This window comes from Excalfactoria chinensis, chromosome 3 (assembly GCF_039878825.1).
Source record: "Excalfactoria chinensis isolate bCotChi1 chromosome 3, bCotChi1.hap2, whole genome shotgun sequence".
NCBI classification, from domain to species: Eukaryota; Metazoa; Chordata; class Aves; order Galliformes; family Phasianidae; genus Excalfactoria; species Excalfactoria chinensis.
This window is the reverse complement of record NC_092827.1, coordinates 26355597-26380013: the sequence shown is the minus strand read 5'-3', so window position 1 is coordinate 26380013 and position 24417 is coordinate 26355597. Positions and strand designations below refer to the sequence as shown.

The 24417-nt window shown below is 37.6% G+C and overlaps 1 protein-coding gene across 2 annotated transcripts in view; it reads right to left on the bottom strand.

Moving 5' to 3' along the window:
- COL19A1 (collagen type XIX alpha 1 chain) overlaps positions 1-24417 on the bottom strand; it is a 181761-nt gene that overhangs the window by 121065 nt on the left and 36279 nt on the right. For both annotated transcript variants that reach the window (XM_072333644.1, XM_072333645.1), the window contains exons 9-10: positions 24176-24238; positions 13759-13812 (exon numbers count right to left, since the gene is read on the bottom strand). In XM_072333644.1, the coding sequence (XP_072189745.1) occupies positions 13759-13812; positions 24176-24238 (117 nt within the window). The remainder of the gene's footprint in view (positions 1-13758; positions 13813-24175; positions 24239-24417) is intronic.

The following is a 24417-nucleotide window of genomic DNA, read 5'->3' as shown; positions in this document are numbered from 1 at the left end:
CCATAACACAGCCTTAAAACAAATCTAAACCCTATTAAATTTTCAAAAGAACTGGAAATCCATCTAATTGACCTTGTTGAAGTAATATTTGAAATTCAATAACGTTAACTGTCAGATAAAATGCATTCTCCAATATTAATGTATCACTGAGCTCTTTTAAAAATAAAATTTATTATGACTATTATATTTACTATAATAACTGGTGCACTGAGTTTATATTAGGAAGGTAAACTACATTAGTCAGCCTCTTAAATATCAGAGACTGTTCTTCACTGCAGGAAATTTAATACTCATTTCCATAACCTGAAGATTCAGAAGACAAATGCTGAGCAGGTACAAATCTCAGTTTACACTAACTCAGGCCTATCTCACAGCCCACAAGCCATCATTAAGACTAACATCTAACAATACAGCTATGAAATGCAAAAAAGCAGCACAAAACTATAGATTTAAGAAGAATCAAACAGCATTTAGATTGAAATTTCTAATCTAGATGTTAACGCAGATCAGTGTTTGTTCTGAAGAACGATGCTGGTGTGCCTGTGTAGTTACAAACATTCTGGCACTACTGGCAAGAAAAGCAGTTCAAGTCACACCTTCCATCTTCCCACTTACACTCAGAAGTGCAATGGTTTCTTAAGAAATCTCTCCCCTTTTGACATTTAATATATTGTGGAGATGGACTGGTAGTCAGACTAAGATTCACAGACACATTTGTGAATCCAGGTATCAAGTACAGGAGCTCCAGGGAGCTGCTTCCTAAATAGAAGTCCAAGTATGTCTTCCTGCTATCAGTTCTGTATATCTCTGTAGGGAACAGCAGCATCTCAACCTTGTAAAATTGTCTGTTCTCCTTTCAAAATGTTTTCTTGATTGTTTGGATGCTTATTAACCCAATCCTATGTCTGGGATGCCCAACAGGAAGAAGGTAGTCTGCCACCCAAGGGACATGAGTTCTCTGCATGAGGAGTTTTTAATCATTCCTTCACTAAAAAAAACTTTGTTTATTTATAGGACCAACATTACTCCAACAGTCATTTCTCCCGCTACATTCCTTCCCCATTCTTCTCAAGTTCAGAAGTACTGCCAGCACACTATATTCTACAATGCAATATTTCTCCTAGCTATTTCACTAAACTGGCATTATAATCTCATCACTGCAAAGAGCCAGTATTTTTGTATTTCTGTTAACTATTCCTGAAGTCCCATCTTACACCTCAAGGATTTTATACTAGAAAAGAAAAATGCATGAAGAAAAATACAACCAAAACAAACAACAACAAACTGGCCATAATCAATGCTACATTACACTACATCCTACTGCCTATGATTCTGAGAGTTCACAGAATCAAAGATGATTTATAGGACCATCCTGATATTGTATTTCCACTGTTGGTTTTGCTGGAAAAGCTGCTTGTTACAGAGACAGCAATTAAAAAGTGTCATAAAGATCACCATCTCTTCCACTAGTTGTAACAAAAAAAAAAAAAAAAAAAAAAAACAAAAAAAAAAAATCAAAACACCTTAAAGCAAATTAAAAAGAAACAACAAAGGAATAAATCTATCCCCAGTTACACAGAGTCCTGTTATGTAGCTTACGATAAAATCAATAAGAAATAGCACTGTACACTTTTTATTCCCATCTCTTAAAGTACTTTCTAACCTTTGCTCTTCCCTCAAAATCTTGGTTGTTACTCTCACTATTGTATGCCCTTCTAGACTAGGACTTTCTCTTCTGCAGGCTTGAGCAACACTGTACAAGAAAGTCCCAAGGCTTTCTCATGTTAAGAGGTGTAAACACAGCGTGTAACAGCCAGACTTTGCAAGTTTGGCATTCTTCTTTCATACCTTCCCTTTGACAGAAATTTCATTGTAACAAATGTACAGCTAAATAAACATTTCTGGAGATTTTATTGCCAATAGCTATAAAGAAAACATGTATCTTCCACATGAAAAGGTAGTGGGTTACAACTAATAAAGTTAGCTTTCCCCCATTTGGTTTCTGAGGCTGATGCCTTCTTTTGATGAACTGAAGCAGTACTACCATCATTTGTAAAGAAAAACAGAAATGCCATTCAAAAAGACAGAACAGTGAAAGGGCTGTAAATTCTGAACAAAAAGCATCAGCTGACTAGATTCTCATGAAAAATATCCATCCTGTGTGAGGTAGTTGTTAAACACGAATCAAACACCTGTCAGCCAGCTGGGCTGTGTGTGTCACTGACGAGCCAGCTGCAGAAACACACCCTGCGCCAGTTGCTTTACTTAGCACGGCCTGGGAACAAGAATCCATTAGACAGAAAGTCAACAGTGGAATTAGCAGCACTTTTTCTTTTAGTGCCCTTCCACTTACTTGTTTGACTTCTTATGTTTCTATTTTTGGGAGCCTCAAACCAGAGCAGCAGTGCTGACTGCTGATTAGATATGACTTGGCGCAGCCTCAGCATGTCACGTTGATTTGATCGATTCAGACTTGAAACACGCAGCATAAATCTTGGGAGTTGATAAATATTGGCTGGCAATGAGAATTTAAGAAGTACATCCTGTTCTTCTGTTCCTGCGAATGATTCTGCTGTATGAAGAAAAGAGTTTGTCTATCCAACAGCGAACGTACAAGAGCAATTTACACTGAATCTGGAATATAAATCTTACATTACAACTTCTAAGTTTTTTGAGGGTAACTCTCGCTATGAGGGTCATTCTAAAAGAAATGCCTCCTACTTTAATATGTTGGTCCACAACACCAGAGGCAGATGATGGTGGCAGTAGAGGTTGAATTTTCCCAACAATATTCCATTACATTTTGTTGCCATGTGACAGATGGCAGCAATCTGACAAAGTGGTATCTGACATGGAACTATGAATGAAGCAAAGGAGTCTCACGGAGTTTGCACCCACTGACATTCATTGATGTTTGCTGAACATTTATGGAGACCAAACAGTGAGTGAGAGAACAGTGAGGTGGTGGCTGGTGTGGTTCAGCAGTAGTGAGTGCAACATGAAAGACAAGCCATGTTCCAGACGGCCATGCACAGCTGTCATCATGAAACGAAGAGCATCTCAACCAGCTCATCCACACAAATTCACTAATTGAGGTGACTACATTGAAAAATAATGTTTTGTAGCTGAGAGTTTTCTCTATCAAATAATGTTATTGTGCTCTGTTGTAGTTGTCATGGGAATGAATAGGAGGCATTATTTTTGGAACTACCTACATGTTATCTCCATAAAATTTATTCTACATATAAATTTTCTACTACATGAGGTTAATAATTTTTAGTTGTTTTTTTAATTTAATGCATTACTTGCAACAGTTGGTAATCAGGGAGATTATACTTTGATATATAAATTATATTAACATAAGTTATTTGTTTCTAAGTTGTCCTAATTTATATAGACCAATAATTAATTGAGTTTAAAATGTTATATTTGGTGAACTTCACTAATTCCTCAAATGGAAAAAAATACAACTAAGCAACACATGTCAGAGAAGTTGTACAGCACTGCAGTTCAGAGAGAAAATTCTTTCCTGCCCAATTAGTCTCCTACAATACTCTGCTGCCAACATTTGTGAGTTCAAGTCTTGTAATAGCTGGTATTTGTCTTACAGTCTTAATTCTTTATTTTTATGAGATGTAAACAGACAACAATAATAGTTTTAAAATTTCAAATTTCTACGGTGATCTGATTAAAAGAAAATCATGAAAATGTAACACCGTATGCTACAGAAACCTCACAAAAAGAGCCCATTAAATATAATTTAAGAAACAATGGGAGAAAAATCCTCAAACCATCCCCCCATTTCAAGCCTACAAGGCCCTGACTCAGGCTTTTCAAATGCAGTTAATAATACCAGAGCCAAGCAGACTCAAAGCTGCAGTATTCATGAATCTCTGATTAAGGCACAAAGAGCTGTATTTAATCACCACATTATTTAGTAACTGCATTATTTTTTACTTCCATGTTATGTAACAAACTAACAAAAGCCTCTTCTACATGGCAGCATGCCATGGGCCCTATTGCTCCCAGCAGCCCAGACCCCTACAAAATGGATGGTGACCTTTGGTTTCTTTGGCCACACCTCATGTAACAATAGCAGTCACTGCGTGCAAAGACCATGCAGCTGGCCACATTTCTCTGGTTATAATCATTTCCCTTCAAATACCAGAGGGCCCCCTCACCCCTATCCTCTTATCTCACCACACTGACATGGGCCTATCGCTTTGATGCTGAGCAACACAAGCATTAGCATTTGGTTTCCAAAATACATTTGTACTTTTGTCCTACTGAGACCAGCCTGAATCTGAGAGAAACAACAAGAGGGCAGAAGACAGTGCCATGGCTTAGCTAATAAACCAAAGTACCTTTCTTCTCAAGAAATAATTCTTCAATGATAAATGAAGTTTGTGCTCACAAAGGGCGCACACCTGAGTACAATCTCTACCACTGCTCCATCCAGAATGGAAACAGAAATTGAGTAAGCAGTGATGCTGCACCCTCCACTGAGAACCAGGCCGTGCTGCTGCCTCTAAACTGCGGCAACTAAAAACCAGGGAGCTCAACAGTTCCTGGAGCTGGGAACTGCAAAAATCACCTAATAAGGCAAAATCAGTCAGCACAGCAGACAGCGCTCTGGAATCAAATTTATGATCAAAGGCTATTCAAAACACATCCTTGTAATGTTAAAGAGAGAGCCGAGCAGGCAAGCAAGGAACACAGACACTGAAGCAATGAAACAAATTCTGGAAAATATAATGGTCTGAAGTGTGATTTTTTAGAGAGCCGATTCATGCATCAGATAGCTGTAGAGAGCTACTCTTTTCACATACATCCATGTTGTAAAAGCACATTTGCATTAAATATAGACAAGCACATCACTGAAATCACAACAGGAACACATACCAAATTTGTTGTTGCAATACATGAGATTCAGTTGCCTGCTTTCTGGTGGCCAACAGATCTCAAAACTCAAGGCTTTCATGTAGTGCTAATAAAGTTTCTTTTTTTCTATTTTCTTTAATATTTACACATTATCTCATTTTATGAAATTGCCATTCTGTTTCCTATCTAAATGCTGTTTCAGCTTTATGCATTAGAACTCACGATTTCCCTACTTTGAACACGTTCCTGTTTTCAGAAACTGCTTTCTATAGTAGTTATAATACTCTTCACTCTCTGTTGGAGACTGCAGAGTAAAGTAGTACAGGGATTTTTCAAAGGCTTTCTAAGTGGTAAAATCTGTCACCAGACCTGATCTAAAAATTAACTGATCAGCACCTAAAGGAGCTTAGAAATTAGATGACACTGAGTAACTGAGATACACATTGAGTACGATGTCTCTAAGTAGTGCCTGTCTAGTGTTCCATATACATTTCTTTAAGTTTTCTTAGGGATGCTGATGAGATACTTTGGAAATATCCTAACGTTGTTCAAGAACCTATGCAGCACATGAACTGTGGAAGACACTCTGTCTAGAGATCTTTCAAAACAGCTGCAAGGAAAAGATTTTTTTACTGAATGCTCAACACTGGTGTCTCTTTAGATTTGCATGCTTGCATGAGTGAGATGCTCTGGGAGCATATGCTAAACAGGCATCACAGCCATGACTCTTTTACAAAGTCAAAAGCCTTGGAAAATTCTGGACAGAATCTAGCCAGAACCATGGGAAACAGAGTTCAATGGTCACATGGATCTTCACGATGACAGAATTCAATCTGGATGTACATTTAACAAATGTCCAGTGTACAAGAGACATTTCATATGATGCCCTTATTAACACGCTCCAAAAGGATACCCTAACAATTACTACAAAAGGATAACAAAAAAAAAAATCACATTACAAGAATGAAATGATCAGTGTTTCATTTCAGAGTCAGATAAAACTCAAGATAGTACACTGTTAGTGAACTTGAGAAAACCAAAATTATAAAGACGCAAATCCATTAAACGAGAAAAAAAAAATAAAATCCCAAACATTATATATTCTAGTCCTGTTGTCTTCTAGCTCATAAAATAGGTAAGTTTGTATACTATTGTTGGTCATCATCACAAATACACGCAAGCTTAAAAAAAAAAAAAGGAACAATTATTTTGTAGATACCTACTGCAGTGTTTCATGTGAATCAAATCCCATCTTCATGACTGTTACTTATACAGTTGGTAGAGCTCTTGAAATGTACTTTTAGTTCTTTTCTGTGGTCTGACTTTGAATATAAATCTAAGATGTGTGATGATAAACAATGTTTTTATTCATATAAGCATTTCTTTCTCCTTTTAGTCTGTCTAAACTGTTTATTTTACTAGTATACTATGGGAGTACCCACACAGCACAGAAGCAAAGGCACAGCATATTGAATATTTCACTTATTCTGCAGGCTTAGTGTGCAAAACCAGCTATTTTGAAGAGCTGACTTAAAATATTAAGTATTTTACAATGTCTGTTCATAAACTAGATTGAAAAAATACTGTAAAAAACAACAACAAAAAACCAACACCAAAAAGAAACACCAAACAAGACCAAGCAACTCCAATAGCAACAAACACAAAAGATAAGCCATTGAATGTCAAGTGTGCAAAATGAGTAGAGTCACATGCATTTCAAAAAATGTAGTTTAAGAAACATACATATGTAATCACCAACGCCTACACCAAAAAAAAAAAAAAAAAAAAAAAAAAAAGAAAAGAAATGCAATCACTATAGGAGGTTGGCTAAAGGGGTGCAGGCAAAAATATATTTTGGTTTGCTAAGTCATCTGAATGCCCTGAATTATGGTTTTGTATACTTCAGTTTTATTCTTCGGAATATAACGTATGAGAAATAAAGAAAAATATTTTCATAATAGAAATGGACAGGCAAATATGGAATGGTCAAGAATAAAGACAATTATTCATCTTCATCAGCTTAAATCCTTTGTGACATGCTGCCATCAGCACTTCTCAGAAGTATAAGAGCTTTTTGCCTAGCTGGAGCTATATAACATACATACTTCCCAAAGGGCTTTCTCTCAGAGTACACTCTATGGTGACAATCTCTTCCTCAGGCTTGCTTCACTGCCTTTTTTAAAATTATTATTTTAATTTTTTTTTAAGGCTTGAATATTTCATCTGCCAATCATGGTCCAAAGCGTGCACCTCTTTAAGTTATCAGACTATTTGGAAATGTATGACTGAAGATAAAAGGAGGATTCAGCACACAGTGTGCTCAGTGCAGTCTGCTCATCTACTGAAATGGAAGAGGAGAGAGACTGAACCTGTTCATTTCAACATAGAAAATTGTTGCAGCAAAGTTGACTATGCCTATCTCTATCCATCCCCCAGTACATGTTATGGAAAGATCCTGCCCAAATGCAATACGTTTGTAGGTAGAAGAAAGCATCACTGCAGGAAAGAAGCCTGTGGGTCTCACCAACAGGAGAGTTCTCTCAGACTTTCAGTATGACACAAACACTAGGAAAATAATCAGTGGGTTTGTTTTTTTGTTTTTAATGGGAGTATTTTCCAGAACACATCAGCATTGCTCAGGTTACATCAGGGGTGTTACACAGCAAACACAGGTGGTGAATAAAGACCATTCTTAACAGCAGAGCTTCTTCTTTTAATGGGGTCAGTCTAACCGCTAGACCAGTGTTGCTTAATTTGTAGAACCTGATGTGAATCAGATAAACAATTGTCATCCAACATCTTAAAGCACTCCAATCACCTCACAGGGACAGATTTAACTTCAGCACATTTACACTCAGGTCATGGAGCCAGCACTCTGGCTGCAATCCAATTATACTTAATAGCTTCAGAACTATATCCAAAGAAAATTTCACTTGCTAATTGCCAAAGAATAAAGTACTCTAACACACTTCGTCCTTGACATGTGTTTGTAGACTTCGTTGAACATTTTCAAACCAGGCAAGGTATAAGAGTCTCTCTCACATACACAGTGAATCTGATTTACTGCTACAATCCGTTTCTTCTTATATATTATATTTTATATATACCCTGACCAGACAGATCCACTGAAGAATTTTCCTCAGAAGACCAAGCAGCAAATCAGTCCTGACAGCAGGAAGGGGATCACAGAAACATATTCCATACCTTCTGGTAGTCTACAAATTAAGCCATTTTCCATAGGAGGACTATTGCCCTCTTACTTTTTAGGGTTAGAAACTCACACCACAGAACTTTCTCCTCTGATGCTTTTAAGGATTCCTTCTGTTCCCCTCAATAATTAAGACCTGCTATTTCAAGAATATATCTTAGGAAAGCTCCCTTAAAAAGGACAGGGAAGAAGAAATGAGGTAGTTTCACATCAAAGAGTGAGATGGACCTGGGGGTCCATCAAAGAGGATATGGGGGTACTGATTGATGCATGGCTGAACATGAGCTGACAGTGTGCCCGGGTGGCCAAGAGGGCCAATGGCATCCTGGCTTGTATCAAGAATGGTGTGGTGAGCAGGACTAAGGAAGTCATCCCGCCCCTGTACTTGGCATTGGTGAGGCCTCACCTTGAGTACTGTGTTCAGTTTTGGGCACCTCAGCACAAGAAAGATATGGAAGTACTGGAGCAGGTCCAGAGAAGGGCAACGAGGCTTGTGAAGGGATTGGAGAATCAGCCCTACAAGGAGAGGCTAAGGAAGCTGGGGCTGTTTAGTCTGGGGAAGAGGAGGCTGAGGGGAGACCTTATTGTGCTCTTCCAGTACCTGAAAGGTTCATATAGTGAGAGTGAGGCAGGTCTCTTCTCCCTAGTGACATGTGACAGGATGAGGGGAAATGGCCTCAAGTTGCACCAGGGCAAGTTTAAGTTGGATATTAGGAAGAACTTCTTTACAGAAAGGGTGGTTAGGTACTGGAATAGGCTCCCCAGGGAGGTGGTTGAATCGCCATCCCTGGATGTGTTTAAGAGCCGTTTGGATGTGGTACTCGGGGATATGATTTAGCAGAGGGTTTTTAGAGATAGGGTACTGGTTAGGCTGCAGTTGGACTTGATGATCTTCAAGGTCTTTTCCAACCTGGGTAATTCTACGATTCTATGATTCTATGTATTTGTGACATTGTCTGTGATATGTTGTGATTTTTTGGGCCTGAGGTAGGGCTCCTCAGGGATTGCATTTGATCCTTGAGTCTATAGGCTAGGCATCATTCCTGTCAGGCTGACTGTTTCTACCCTGAAAGCAGGTGACATGACAGGCCTGTTGTGGTGTGGGATGCTATCAACCAAGGGGGAACCTGCTTTTCAATTTGTCAGCTTACAAAAACTGCAGTAGAAAAGCAGAAACATTGCAGAACTGCCTGAACAGACATCTGTTTTCTTCAGAAAAGAGGTGTTAATGTTATTCTTATCCCACCCTGAAGTCATTGAGACTTAAACTTCTCTGCACTAGCCCCCAGCAGGTGCAACCTCTCAAATGGCAGAACCTCTCAGCAGTCTATGCCATTTAGTTCTGCAATTATTACCCAGTCCAACTGCTGAAAAACCACTGCAGCATCCAGGGAAATAGGAAATTGTTCTGTTTGTCTGAAGGGCCACCTGCAAATTACTGTTAGCTATTACCTGTTCTGCATATGACAGAAAGTCAAACATGGCATTTGAAGAGAGACTGAAGATACATGAGTCTATTTTCATGCCTTGAAACCTTTAAAGTACAGGTCATATACACAAAGCAAGCTTTATGGACTTGCCTAGAAAATCTGCAAATGTAGACTTTTTAAAGTTCAGTATATGACCATGGAGCATTTCCAAAATAGGACACACAAATTAAGCAGCAAGATTAAGATCTGCCACGTATTTATCTTCCAAACCTTTCATCAGGGTAAGAAGTATAAACAATGCAATATTGCAACAGATAGTTTTGAGTGCCATTTTCTCTCTGAAGCATCAAAAAACATTTACATATAAAAGAGTCATCATTAATTTTTTTCCCTAAAACATAAAAATGGTTACAGTCAAACAAAATCACACCTCTATCAACAGAAAACACATATTAAGGGGTGCATAAGAAGGATAAACAGTGCTAATTCCTGAGAATGTTCCTTCAGCATTCCAAAATCTATACCTCCACTTGCAGAAATATAGGAGATGCCTTTGTACAGAAATCTCAGAGGATTTTTCTTCCTTTACTTTGTTTAGGTGTTTTTGAGTCTATATTTCTATAATCCAGAACATCCCAGAAAAAAAGGAGTTCAAAAGCAACAGACACAAACTCAAAAAGCCCTTAGTACATCAGCTGAGAGAGTGTGTTAACATCAGCCACAATACCAGGAAAATAAAGTGATTCTACCTCCAGGAAGGAGCTAATAATAACATACTGTATTACTCTGTGCAGAGATCACAATTCAGACTAACATATCCTGGGCATCTGTGTCTCAGTTTTTTATCTAGCTATGCAAGTACAAAATAAATATATTTTTAAACAGTTTTTGGACTTGCCAGTTTCAGATCCACAGAGGTTCATTTTTGACTTGCAGCAACGATACTGCTTTACTGTAATCTGGATTCAAAGAGTCATACTGTTGAGGAAAATACACTGTCTCAACATTAAACACAACCCCAGTGCTGAGCCTTATGTAAACTAACAGGAGTTTTTGGATTTGGCCTGACAGTGACTCTACAAGGTGCTAAAAAAGAAAAAGAAAACAAAACACCCAAACAGTATTAACCATGGAAACTGCAAAAATAACTGTTCTGATTTCAGCTGGGACAGAGTTGATTTTTCTTCATAGTGTCTGGTATGATGCTATGTTTTGACTTTAATAAAAGAACAAAAGTTGATAACACATCGATGTTTAAGTTGCTGCTGAGGAGTGGCTTCACAGAGCCAAGGATGCTTCAGCCTATCAGCCCCTTTTACTGTCCTTCCAGTGAAAGGAGATGAGTAGGCACAAGGAGGTGAGAGGGGGAAGAACCCAGACAGCTGACCTAAGGTGGGCAAAGGAATATTCCATATGACATCATGTGAAAAAATTTGAAAAGCTGTGGGGAGTTGACTGGGCAGGTAGCTACTGCTTGGGGACTAGCTGGGCATCAGCTGTCAGGAGATGTGCAATTGCACTGCGCATCACTTGTTTTGTACATGCATATTACTATTACCATTACTATTATTTTTTCCCTTCCTTTTCTGTCTTAGTAAAGAGTTTTAATCTCAACCCATGAGTTCTGCTTCATTATTTTTTCCCCCCAGTTCTGTCCCCCATCTCACTGGGAGGCAGAAGTCAGAGAATGACATTGTGGTGATCAAGTGCCTGCCAGGTTAAAGCATAGCAATAACTTGTACTGCAAAAGCAATGTTGCTTGGTAATTTTAAGGAAAGACACCATCAAAGAAGGAGCAACAGAAAGAGATGAGGAAAAACACAACTTCATTACATATCAATCACAATCAATCTACTGTTTTATAATATCCCATCCCACTAGTTCACATGTGGGAGCGCAGTAAAATAAAAGCTGTCTAGCTGGATCAAATCAAAAGTTTCTCTGTTCAAGTATGTGTCTACAATTGTGGCAACAACAGAAGCCTATAGAAAAGTATAACAAAATGGTAATCATAGAGACTTCTCCAGGGAATTTCCCAGTCTTCAGCAATTTTGAGCCTAGAACTTTCAGAGAAGTAGTGGTGTCTGTTTGATACCCTCCAGGGATATTTATTTTACCAACTTTAATCGACTTTCAAATAATTTCAGTCCTGTTGCAGAACTCCAACTTTAATCACGTTATGTGAAGAAGAATCCCTTTCTATGCTTTCCAAACTTGCTACCAAATAATTTAATGTTCTAGTTCTCATGCTGAAAGAGGATAAAAAAAAAAAAAACAACCCTATTAATCTTTTCTGTTCCACCCATAATTTTACAGAGCATAGAATGCAATCATTTTCACCTCATTGAGGCCTTTTTCAAACTGAAGTCATCATTCTCATGCCTTAATTGGAAGACACCCAATGCTGCTGATCAGTTTTGATGCCTGCTAGATGCTACTAAATCCACCTCAAGATGAGGGAAACAGAAATGCATGCACAGATTTATGTATATGATTTTATTAATAGCAGTGAATTTAAGATGGATTTTTTTGTTCCTCTCTCTCTTCCTAATCTTTACTAAATTCCATTTGTTTATTTGACTAGGACTTAACAGTGAGAGTATGTTTTCGTTGACCTCTAATTTCAAGATCACTTTCATGACCAATAAAAGCCAGTCCAGCATCCAATATGAAATACATAAATTTTGACTTGTTTTTCCTCCCCATCACTTAACTATTAATTTCACTGAGTTTTACATGCTAATTTATGACTCAGTTCCTCAACACTGCAATGTCCTTTGAAGATCTTTGCAACCTGCTCTCCACTTTTCTGCTTAAAATAATTAATTTGCTGTTGATGCTAATTCATATTCTTTTCTAATATCATATATCTAGCTCTCAATTTTTAATAAAAATGAAGTTTAAAAAAATTGAAAGTAAAAGTGAAAGAGATTCATAATTATGTATCTTATTAACAGATTAAAAACCTCACAGTTGAGGTGAAACTCTTGTTTCGGTGCTTAGAAATCTGGATAATGTCTAAATGAACCAAATTAAGAGCACTGTTGAAATACTGTACTTATCACCGCAGCAGCTGCCTTAAAGAGGAATATATGTTCATAGCACTAAATGCACAGAAACTTGAAGTGCATGATGAAATTGACACAAGTGAGGGATGAAGGCTAATCAAGATGTTTGATACCACTGGAAAACCAAAAAGCAAACAAAACAAAACAAAACAAAACAAACACAAAGCCACCAGTGCAATAAGCTGAAACACATTTCTGGAAAACTTCACTCATTAATATATAAAGTGGCTCCTAGTTGATAACTGGAACAAAAACAACAACAAAATCACAAGTGGGCAAATCATTATCATCTCCAGCAACACACTGTTTCCTTAGTGTTCTTGAGGGCTGCCATGATGATGGGATGTTAGTCTAGTGGACTTGCTCTTTAATCAGTAAATCCGAATAACTGCCTTAAATCAGACAAAGTGAATGGGTAACATCCTGAAGTGAATCTTACTATCTTGAATATGCAGGCAAGCTGATAAGCTTTATTAGCCACAGCTACTCCTAAGTCTCTGCTTAGAGGTCAGTGATTTTTATCTCAAAGCTTTATCAAGTGGCCTGCTGAGAGCACAAAAGCTCTTTTCTGGGCATTCCTAGCCTTCACCGTTTAACAAATTGTCAGGGAGCATGGGTAGCAGACAGTCTGCTTTAATCTGCTTCCTCTCCAAGACTGATGTGTTAAGAAAAGTGCAAGACAGGCTTATCTAAGAAAAGCAGCAGCAAGACTTGGAGACCAGGTTAGGTCAGGTGTCCTCCATGACACCCAGAAAGGAAGAAAACACCCCCACTGTGTGTCAGATATGAGGAAGTTCAGCTCCTGGTGTCACTACCTGCTGTGGGCTGTGCATTTTCACAGAGATCTAGCCAAGCTGGCCTGTCTTCTCCACCATTCAGCATGCTGGGTATAAGAGAACATCTCTTTCCTGTTGTGACATCTGAATAGGCTTTCCCTTAGCTGTGTATATTCCCCTTCCCATTTTCTAGAAGAAAGATGAGCATGACTGCAGAATATTCTATTAGCTAGAGCTGCTTTATCTGTGTATACAGCAGCATACAAGACAGAAATTAGATCTCTAACAACAGAAATGTTCTGTCCTCACTCTTCTGTGAGTAATTACAGATGAGCCACTGTCACAGTGAGTGCTACCCAGTGAGTCAAATTGTGTGTTTACACACAAAAACATACCTTTTCACCAGGAAGACCAGCAGCACCATCCTGTCCTTTTGCACCCATCTCACCCTACAAAATAAATTATTCAGTTAGAAGTTTTAAAGACCATCAACTACTTAGGTCATATCTTATTCAACAGGAAAGTACCTCCTACCACTGCAGACATATAATATCATACTTAGAAATATAATGACTGTGGAGGAAGATGCTGTACATGTAACACTAAAATCAGAAAAATTAGGTACATTTTAAAATACTTACAATGTCAATTAAGACAAATACTTGCAAGCGTGTGCTTCTAGAAAAAAAAAATAACAAACTCTGCTGATTTCAAGGGATTTCATTGTTACAACAGAGTTACACAAGGCAGGCACAAATTCACTGGGTTAAGTGCATTCAAGTCTGAGAAAGGACAAGGAAATAGGGAGTTATTTGATCTAAAAGTCACATGCACAGAATATTTCTAAAAGGCACTTTGAACTCAGTCACCTTCTCCTTCCCTGTTACTCCTTCAAAGAAACCAAAACCCCAATCATAAGCAATGTTAGAAAATGTCAGTTTTAAGAGACTCTCTTGACTGATCAGTAGAGGTGCAGAACGTTCCAGCAGCTGCAAATTGGACAAAGAATCTTAAAAACGATTGAAGCAAACATTGAACAAATAAATTTTGCTCAAGAATGAGGGCTACAAAGTTTAAAATCAAAGTCAGGTGGGCAGTAAAAGATGATAGAAAGAGCAGTGAAACCCTACAGTTTTTCATTCATTCATTCATTCATTCAATCATTCATTAAAAAAAAAAAAAAAAAAGTAAGCTTTGTTTACTTGTACCAAGCAATGGAAATTCTCTAGTGAACAGAAAGCACTTTAGACACTTTAGACATTTTTTTTTCTTGCAGTAAGCCAGCTCTTCACAAAAAGAATGCCACTGATTTAAAAACAATATTAAATTGTTCTTGAAGTTAAAGGTGTACATGAAGAAGGACAAAAACCATAATTACACAAATAACTGCTTTTTATAACAGGGTACAGAAGTAAGTTGGGTACTCAAAATCTGAAAGCCTGGAAGTTCCTACTGAGGATTAAGATCCCATAACCTCCACATTGACAAAATGTTGAAACTTTTTAAAAAGTGAGATCCTAGGAACTTGTAATCCTGATATTTATCATGAGCAGAAACTTACTTGTGTAAGGATAAATTCCTCAACGTTATCAATAAACAAACTCCCCTTAGCAACAAATATCAGTTTATCATATCTTTACAAATAGGATACAAATACAGGGGATTCTTAATTTAGCAGTCCAGAAGAAAGGCTTTGGGCCACAGCAGACATGTCTCATGTTCTTTGCAGTCTGTGGTTACGTTCAACCTGTGTGAGTGCTTTCATTGTTATGAGATTCACAGTTGTCCCAAAACTCACAAGTGAATCACATCCCAGAAGACTGGTCTCTTTCCTGAGAGCAAGGTGAGCAGATTCCCATCCAGATGGCCAAATTTTTTTGTGAGATCATCACTGTGTAAAGTCCCCAACCCTTTCTTACCTGATAACCTATGTCTCTCCATTAGGTTTAAAGTGATTTTAATTAATGTAGGCATGGTAGAATTACATCAGCTAGGTACCTTAGAACTCACTGTTAGCACAACCACTGTTGTAAAGATTAAAGAAAACACCACTATGCAGACACAAAAGAAAGAACCACTAAAAGCAAAAACCTGAAAGCCTCAAAGAGAGAATACTATGAGCACATTCAACTTTTCAGTGTAAATGTAGAACTTCTCTTCCAAAATGATGGATTTTAACCTTTCTGAAGTTAAGAACGGAATATCAAGATTGGAAGAAAACCAAAAAAGCATGCAACAGTGTTTGTTGCATCCCAGACCAGCCATTACTAAATGCTTACTTCATGTTAAAAGGAGAATTTATAGTACTTGTTTCCCTCACCATTCCATTCAGGTTGCCCTCAGCAGCTGCTGACTCAGCACAGCATACTCTGAAGAGCTGAGCTCTCTCTCATGCTCTATGCAGAGCCCCATCCAGCCTGGCCTTGAATGGTTCTAGGGAGGGGGCATTCACAGCCTCACTGGGCAACCTGTTCCAATGTCTCACCACCCTCACAGTAAAAAATTTCTCCCTGATATCTAGTCTAAATCTACCCTCTTCCATTTTAAAAACATTTCCTCTTGTCTTCGCACTGTCACAGCCTGCCCTTGTAAAAAGTCCTTTCCCAGCTTTCCTGTAGAACCCCTTCAGTTACTGAAAGGCTGCTATAAGGCTCCCCTGAATCCTTCTCTTCTCCAGGCTGAAGAGCACCAGCTCCCTCAGGCTGTCCTCGGAGGGGAGGTACTCCAGCCCTCTGATCATCCTCATGGCCCTCCTCTGGATCCATTTCAACACCTTCATATCCTTCTTGCGTTGGGGCCCCAGAACTAGACTGAACCACTGTTGTTACTTCTCAACTACCCATAACATTTCTCTATATTCCTTATCCTCCATCTTAAATTTCAAAAATCCATTTACAGAAACAACCATAAAAAAACTACATCTGCGCAGCCCAACTGAAAACTCCTCCGTTTATAACAGCAGCTCAGCAAATTGCCAAAAATGAGCTGAACCTGGTAAAGAGCACCACTCCAGTGTCTGAATTGAAGGCACTGATCAGGAGGAGTCATGTTATGGAGAAACATATGCGCTATTTTTTCCACTTCCTTTTTTTTTTTTTTTTTTTTTCCCAAATCTTGGTGTGGTCCTTAATATAGGCATGCTAAATCATTCTGTCTCAAAAGCAGAACAAGGTGTTGTATGTGTATGTTGCTATCATGTTAGTAGTGAGTCATACTAGGAGCAGAACTGGTCTCTAGTTTGGCTTATCACCACAGAGTGCCTGCCTTATCTATTCACACTCTGTTCCCTGAAGCCACTTCCAAGTATTTTAAGAGACCAGAACATTCAGTAGTGTATTTTTATATACTGTGTAGACAAAAATTACACAGCCTGGCACACGACTGGAAGACTTTAGCTGTATAGTTAACCACACTGTGTTTGCATTTCTGTTTCATTAAGTTCAAATGGATTCCTTGCCTTGAAGACAGTTATTTTCCATGGTAAATTAGATTATTAAGGTATGCCTCTATCTTATAACCATGGTTTTAATAAGCACACTCTAATTTTTCATGCTTTTGTTCAATGAGTTTAAAGATTACATACTGCATGTTGTACTGCCAACAGAAGAGTTCACGCAGCAGAACGACAATTAAAAAAAAAAGGGGCAAATGCATTTTTAGGAGCTTTTGGCCTGTTTTTCCATGATAGACTGTTCTTTTGCTTCTGCAGATGTTGAAGTCTTTTAGAAAAGTAAACATGCATTACTTTCTCCTATAACAAATCCCAAAGGTATAGAAACAAGAATTAAAAACATGATTCCAGACTACCACGCCTACACCTGTCCCTAAATAAATCTCTTTTTATTGCTTAGCAAGGGCACACCAACACACTGCAATTAAGCTTTATAAGTTTATGTAATTAAACTATTAAGAAAGAACAAAAATTTACAATAGCTTAGAACTACCAAAATTAACAGAAATACAGGCTGGTAGTCATGCAAACTAATAGTGTAATGCTGGTATTATAGATTACAAAGTACTCTCTGCATAATAATTCAAGGATAGTACAGTGAGCTGAAAGTCTACTGCTCAGAATTTCTGCTAAGAGTAGCATTGAAAATTCTTTTCAACAGAGCACAAGTTACTTAGTGAATAAAATATCTAAGCCAAAGCATGTTTTCCAGAATGTAATGCCTTACAAACAATAGGATGGCTACTATAACTTTGAGTAGCAGATAGAGGAAACTCAGCAGCCTCATCCCAACACACACACAAATGATTCTGTTAGCCTTCCATAAAGACAAGACAAGACAAGATTGCAGTCTCTTTCCAATGATACCAGTCAGCTCTCTATCTGAAGTAGAATTAATTCATAGTATCATAGTATCATAGTATCGTGCAAGTTGGAAGGGACCTTAGAGATCATCGAGTCCAACTCCCGGGATTCGAGCCCTCTGTGTAGCAGAGCGGCACTTCTACACCCTGCTCCACAGGAGGGGATTCGAACCCGGGCCCCCTGGTGTTGCAAACGGGAATTCTACCGCTGCGCCACCGGAGGCACACAATTCAGTACATCTGAGGCCATCTGCAGTACTAAAATTGTGATTATTTTATTACAGTGATGATTCAGAGTTTCAAGAGCACTTGACCTTTACATCTTTCTGCCATTCAGCCATTATTCAGTGTTTCCATTGTAGAACTCAAAATAATATGCTAGCAGGAAACAGAAAATACAGTGTTTTTATCATATGTTACTAATGTGGATGTAATAGAGTAATGTGGAGAAATAGAGAGAATTACAGAGATAATTTAATTAACAGATTATAGATCTTTCCCTTTCTCACATAAAAACCAAAAAGCTTTAAGACAGCATTTTATTTAAACATATACATTTGTAATTTAAGACACAAAATAATTTCTGTAACTGTGGGATTAACATGACACTTTGATATTGAATCTAGAAAAGAAAGTCTACAAGAAACACTGAAAGGAGGAAAATATTCTCAGCAGTGTTCTGATCTAACCAGGTTGTGATTTCAATACTAAAATAAAAGAAATTGCATTTAATTAATGGGAAGTGACACAAACATGGCCTAGAGCACATAATGGCACAGTACTGCTCATGTCAACAAAAAAATACATATTAGTTCAGATTACCTGAAGAGCTTATATGAGTTCTCAAAAGACTCAGCCAAAGTTTTGTAAGATTTGATAAGGAAAATTAGCTTTCCTGGATTTCATCTATGCATAAAGAATGTATGCCAGTAGAATCAGAAATATCCAGATAAGAAAATGTGCATTATCGAGAAAGAAATATTGGCACATCCAAGAGAGTTGTTATCAGTAGGCAGTATACTGTCGACAGCGACTTCCAAAAGTGATAAAGAGAAAGGCAAAGAGCGTAACATAAAGAATGGAACCTTCATACTACATCTGCTACCTGTGTAACTAATGCCAGAGGTGGTCCCTGTAGGAAGTTACGTAAAACAGAAAGTATTAATATTTAGTTGTACTGGGACTTGGAAAGTGCCCACATAGGAACTTTTTGTTGATGTGTAGAATCAGCCTGAATTCAGAGATGCTGGCATAGATGAGAAAGAAAATTAATCCCTAAGAGTAGCTTGAGCAGAGGTAATGAACCGCGTGATGTCCAAAGGTCCTTTCTAACCTCAATAATTCTGTGAATGAACTTGGAATGTTTCTGTGTCACTCTAGTGTTTCCCTGACACTGATGTAGAAACTAGATTCCTCATAGGTATTCCTGGCTCTGTGTTGACCTGGCAGTGAATCTTAAGCCCCCATTTGCTGGTTATCCCCTGCAATGGAGTACACTGACTGCTGCTATTCTGCTTTAGCTTCAGCTCTGAGGAGGACATGACAGTCCTCAACTCTCTGAGCACCTCAGAGTGTTGAGTACTCACTACCACTTCTCCACATCTCTTGAGGAAGACTTGAACTGCCATCCTTAATCAGATGAATACTGGAATGATGTACATAATAACAAAGGTAAGAGTTGAATATTTAAGACTTTTTCCTAAGAAAATTTTCATGTCAATTAGATAATTTTGACTATTAGACAGTTAAAACATTAAGTGGGACTGCCAAAAGATTCTACTGTCTGTGGGTGTGATGTATTTTTTTCTGCCCATTACAAGATTAAAACTAAGTACTCTGACTTTGGGAAATTCGCTTTGCTGTCACTAACAGACAGTTGTATTTTGCCCAAGAAATTTTTCTTTTTCATGCATTTCAGTCTCGAGCTTCCTGAATCTGTCAATCGCCTCTGCAATGAAAATCAGATCAGAAATGAATGATACTGAAGCAATGCAACAGATTTGCCTTAAGTGGAAGTAGATAAACCTGGGTTACGAGGAGTGACAGAGACTGAAGAAAGGAAAAGTAGTGAGGAAAACAGGCAAAAAGAACAGTAAGATGCCTTATTTGTTCTCCAAAAGTTCTTTTTTCTGATCATTCTATTACAATTATTTTCGTATGCATAAATTTAGTGCATAAAACTATTTATATCGAGCCCAAAATAGCATTTAAAACACCTTTTTCTTTAATTAAAATATAAATTACTGATCCACACTTCAACAGCAATATGTGTCCATCAATTGGGCCTTTGATGTTTGAAAGCACTCTGCCTCTGATATTTTGCTCCCTACTATACTTACAGCATTAACCAATGACCTATTAACACAGCTTGGAATGGGTTATTATTATAATCAAAAATTTAATTCTCTTTGGGTTTCTATTTAAAATCTTCTGGGGGTGGAGGCAAATATTACTTAATATACAACTAATTCCATAGCCTCCTCAAAAGAGAAAAATGTCTGTATATTCTGTACAATTATTTCAATTACTACCATCCATATTCCAACTCCCTGAAGATTTTCTCCATATGGAGGACAAAACAGAACCTTGACATCATGATTCAGCGACTTTCACTAGCAATGAATATATGTTTTAAGTAGCTCTACACCACGCTACAGTAGCAGAAAAAAAAAATGAACAGAAAATGTGGTTCATTTCTCACTTGGCTCAGCAGCAGAGGAAGCCTACCTCTACAAAACATATATCAAAATGTATTAAATCACAGAATAGTTCCATCTGACTTTTAAGCACTTCAGACTTGTGAAATACACTGTGCTGAGAATTAAGCCACCGTGAGAGTAATAGAGAATACTGTTCAAGGATAACCTAAGCAGTACAATTGAAAAGTGCTTCCTCTCAGTTTTCACCTGAAGGAAAAAGCTGAAATAATGTGTTTTAAAGCTGTTTTGATTAACAGCTAAGTTGGTCCTTGTGACTTTCTAAGTCTTAATTATTCAGACACTAAAGATCAGTAGCTTGTCCCGTGCTACTGATAGCTGGGAAATACAGATCTCCAGGCAAGTAAAGTCCTGCAGAGCAAACACTGTTAAATTCAAGCTTGCACAGGAAATAAAAGTGAGATGAACTACTCTACCTCATTTGAGGGTTTTTTGTTTTGTTTTTGTGGGTTTTGTTGTTGTTGTTTGTTTTTAATACAAAGTAAGTGGCATGGTACCAAACAGTTTGATCTTTCAGAAGGGAAGACAGACTTTAAATAGAGCAGTTCCTCAACCTCAGATGTACCTTTTCAAAGCCAGTGGGAATATTTGTACAGTTGAGTGAAAACTGTTCTCATGATGTCCCAATGATTCATAAAGTCATAGAATGTCTTGGGTTGGAAAGGACCTTAAAGACCATCTAGTTCCAGCTCCTCTGTTGTGGGCAGCATTGTCAACCAACAGATTAGCCAGAATGAAGCCATAATGAAAGGTGAGATTCAAATAGGACGGTCTTTTAAACAAGTGCAATAATTTTGATCAGTGATGCTCCTATAAATAGTTTCTAACTTATGCTAGGGTGCATAAGTATGTGCATAAATGCCTATTCTACTGAATAAACATACATTAGTCTTCATCTCTGACCCGTTCAAATGTATTCAGACAAAATTTGTTAAGTGTATGGGAATGTAGGATAATAATTAAATTCAAAATGCCTAAACATGGCTTGTCAGATATCATGCTTTGTCCTAGACAAACTAGATACTCCTGAGAAGGCAAAGCTGAGTCTTATCTGAAGAAACGAAAGACCAATTTGACGTGGGGCTCAAATATAGCCTAACACCAGTCTGAATTTGTAGAAACTTGCTTATAAATCCCATCACAGCAAAAAACCATGTAAATTAAGTCATTAATTATGATGGTTGAGAAATTGGAATGAGATAAAATAAAAGAGCAAGAACTGTTGGGCTGATCAAGAGATTCCATCAATGGAAGAATAGCTTGTTCTTACTTGGATGCGGTTATGACAAGGACATTTAAATATATTTGATTGGATGTTAATAATAAGAACTAAAAAAAAGCAAAAAATAAGTGAGAAACAAAGAATGAAGAACTACCAGAAAATTTACAGAAATCCCTTTCACTTTCCAACTGGCCTGGCCATCAAAATCCTCAGTAAGCTCCTATTTCATGTGAAACACATTACAAAATATCTAAGCACAACTTGTTATACTCCTGCACATCATAATGCCTCTTGAATGTCTGGCTAAGACTATAGTATTGCCTATCCATCTCCGATTATTGACACCACCATCAAGAGTGATACTGATAACCTGCACAGATGCAGAAGTAAAAAAATAAATAATAATAATGGTGCTAAAGCCTTAGGAAACAAAGTATTCAACTCCATTTTGGTAAGTACTATTCATTTGCTCCCAAAAGTTACCAATGAGACCATTCCTTTAATCATGTGAGTAATGTGAATCAAGTCACTAGAGATATGTCTTAACATTGACTGTATTTTGACAAAACTGTGTGAAATGTTGGACTTCAGAAACCATAGACAAGTAAGAAACAACCATCCATGTATGTCTGAGCTCTGAAGCCACCAAGTGACACTACAAAACAAGAGGCAAGAGTTATTTCAGCAAGGATGATAGGAGATATTTTGATTAATCTGCAAGTGTCTCTTCTGTTTAAAATCCTCCAGCTGACCTGTGGACAGACGTTATCTACTGTGGGAGTTACTAGATGATGGAACAGCCCTAGAATAGTAATTTCTTTCTTACAGCTCCTCCATACTGGCAAATTGGCTACCCAACACATCCCTCCCCAAAGCAAAAAAAGCACTAAGGCTAGAAAGTAGAAAGTACTGGCCAGTTATAAGGTAAGTTAAAAATAAGCCACTTTCTAGCTACTCACTTTACTACTTCTGACTTTAATCTCCTGATTCTGTTGGCCAAAACATCAGTTTACAATCTATAAGCTAAAGTTGCTGGATGCACAAATCCCACTCATGCTCTGAAGATTCAGTGAAATACCAACTGCCTGGTGATAAATTGATTTAATTTGAATTTACTTTTAATAATCCACTGAAAAAAACAAAAACAAAAAACAAAAACAAAACAAAACAGAACACATCTGTTTAAATCTTGAAAAGTTAATTTTTCATTAATCTCATACTTAACAGTTTTCAGTTTTACATCAGTTTATAAATAATTTGTACTTAGTACTTACCAACCATGTCAGACACAGTCTAATGCAATTCACTATCAGTGATGGATGCACAGTAGTTGAAAGGTTTCATTGCTTTTCAAATCAATGCTACGTGGGTTTGGTAACCCACATTGGCTAGCTTTAACATAATTGTGCTATGTAAGAGATCTAGGATCAGCAAAAATTTTTTGCTTAAGTGTGGAGGCTATCAACAATCCTTCTAGGCTCAGATAAGCTACAGAAACATATTTTAAATTTCTTCAAATATACAAGCAGTATCAAAATTGAAATGTGTACTGAAAGGGAATTAAGGAGTTGGGAAGGGAAGACACTATCAAGGAATTTACTCTGCTTATACTGCTCTGCAGATAAGCCCTTTCTGAACTGCACCAGTATCAGCTAAACTCTGCAGTCTTTTATAACAGTGCTGGATGTCTTCACAAGTTATTTCAGATCAAATATTAAACAGCATGCTGTAATGCTGGATGGTGGGTAGGACAACTCCATCCTAACAGCTAGATTAACGCTCTTGCGGTGTTGCTTCTATTTCTTGCTGACTTGCAGCAGTTTATTCAAGCTGGCACTTCTGTTAGTGCAATAAAAACACATTTCCAGACATTTCCCATCCAAAACATTTCAAACAATTTTAGGCAATGGAGTATAAACAGAAAACTATATGGTAGACTGACTTTCATTACTAAGAAATCTTCAAGCTAAATAGAACAGGAAAGTCACAGTAAGCACTACAGAGCAAAAATAAGGAATATGCCCAAGGAATGTGTATCGACTGGACTGCTATAGAGTTTGTCAATGTCAGCTTCCTCTTTACAATTAAGAAAGTTTCAGTGATTAAAAGTGATGCCAAAGAACACACTGCTGAGGTCATATTAGTTGAATTCTCAGCCTCCTACTGATCACTGAAATGATTAATCCACTGCATAGGATTCTGGCCACTGGCAATGCTATACAAATGCATTCATACTATAGGGAAATACATGTTGTGAACAACCTACATGACTTCTCCATGTTTGGATAAGAGTAAGAGGAAGAAAATATACTATCAGTGTTTTATGTGTGTTTGTTTCATGGGTATTGTGTTCCCTGAAGTTCCTGAGTGGGAGTGGACCTCAGTGCGGCACAGATCTGGGCTGCGAGGCAGAGAAGACACACTCAAAACCAGGTACCAACTGATGAAGGATTTAACCTCTATAAAATAAATACCTTTAAAGAATAACTAAATTGGCAAAGTTTCTGTCCAACAAAGAGAAAGAAAGCCACAGAAATATAGAATGCAATTATTATTTACCTTTTCACCTTTATGCCCTTTTTGGCCTGGCAAACCAGCAACTCCTGGTAGTCCTGCTTCTCCCTGATTTTAAAAGAAAACAAAACAAAACAAAAATAATAACCATGACAACAAAGAAGCATATCCAAAATACATAACTGATTTGAATACTTTGTCTTAATTACAAAAGTCTAACAAAACAAATGGGTTCGAATAAGTATAGCACCACATTCAGGAGAAGGATTTAAAACAAGCGGTACGTA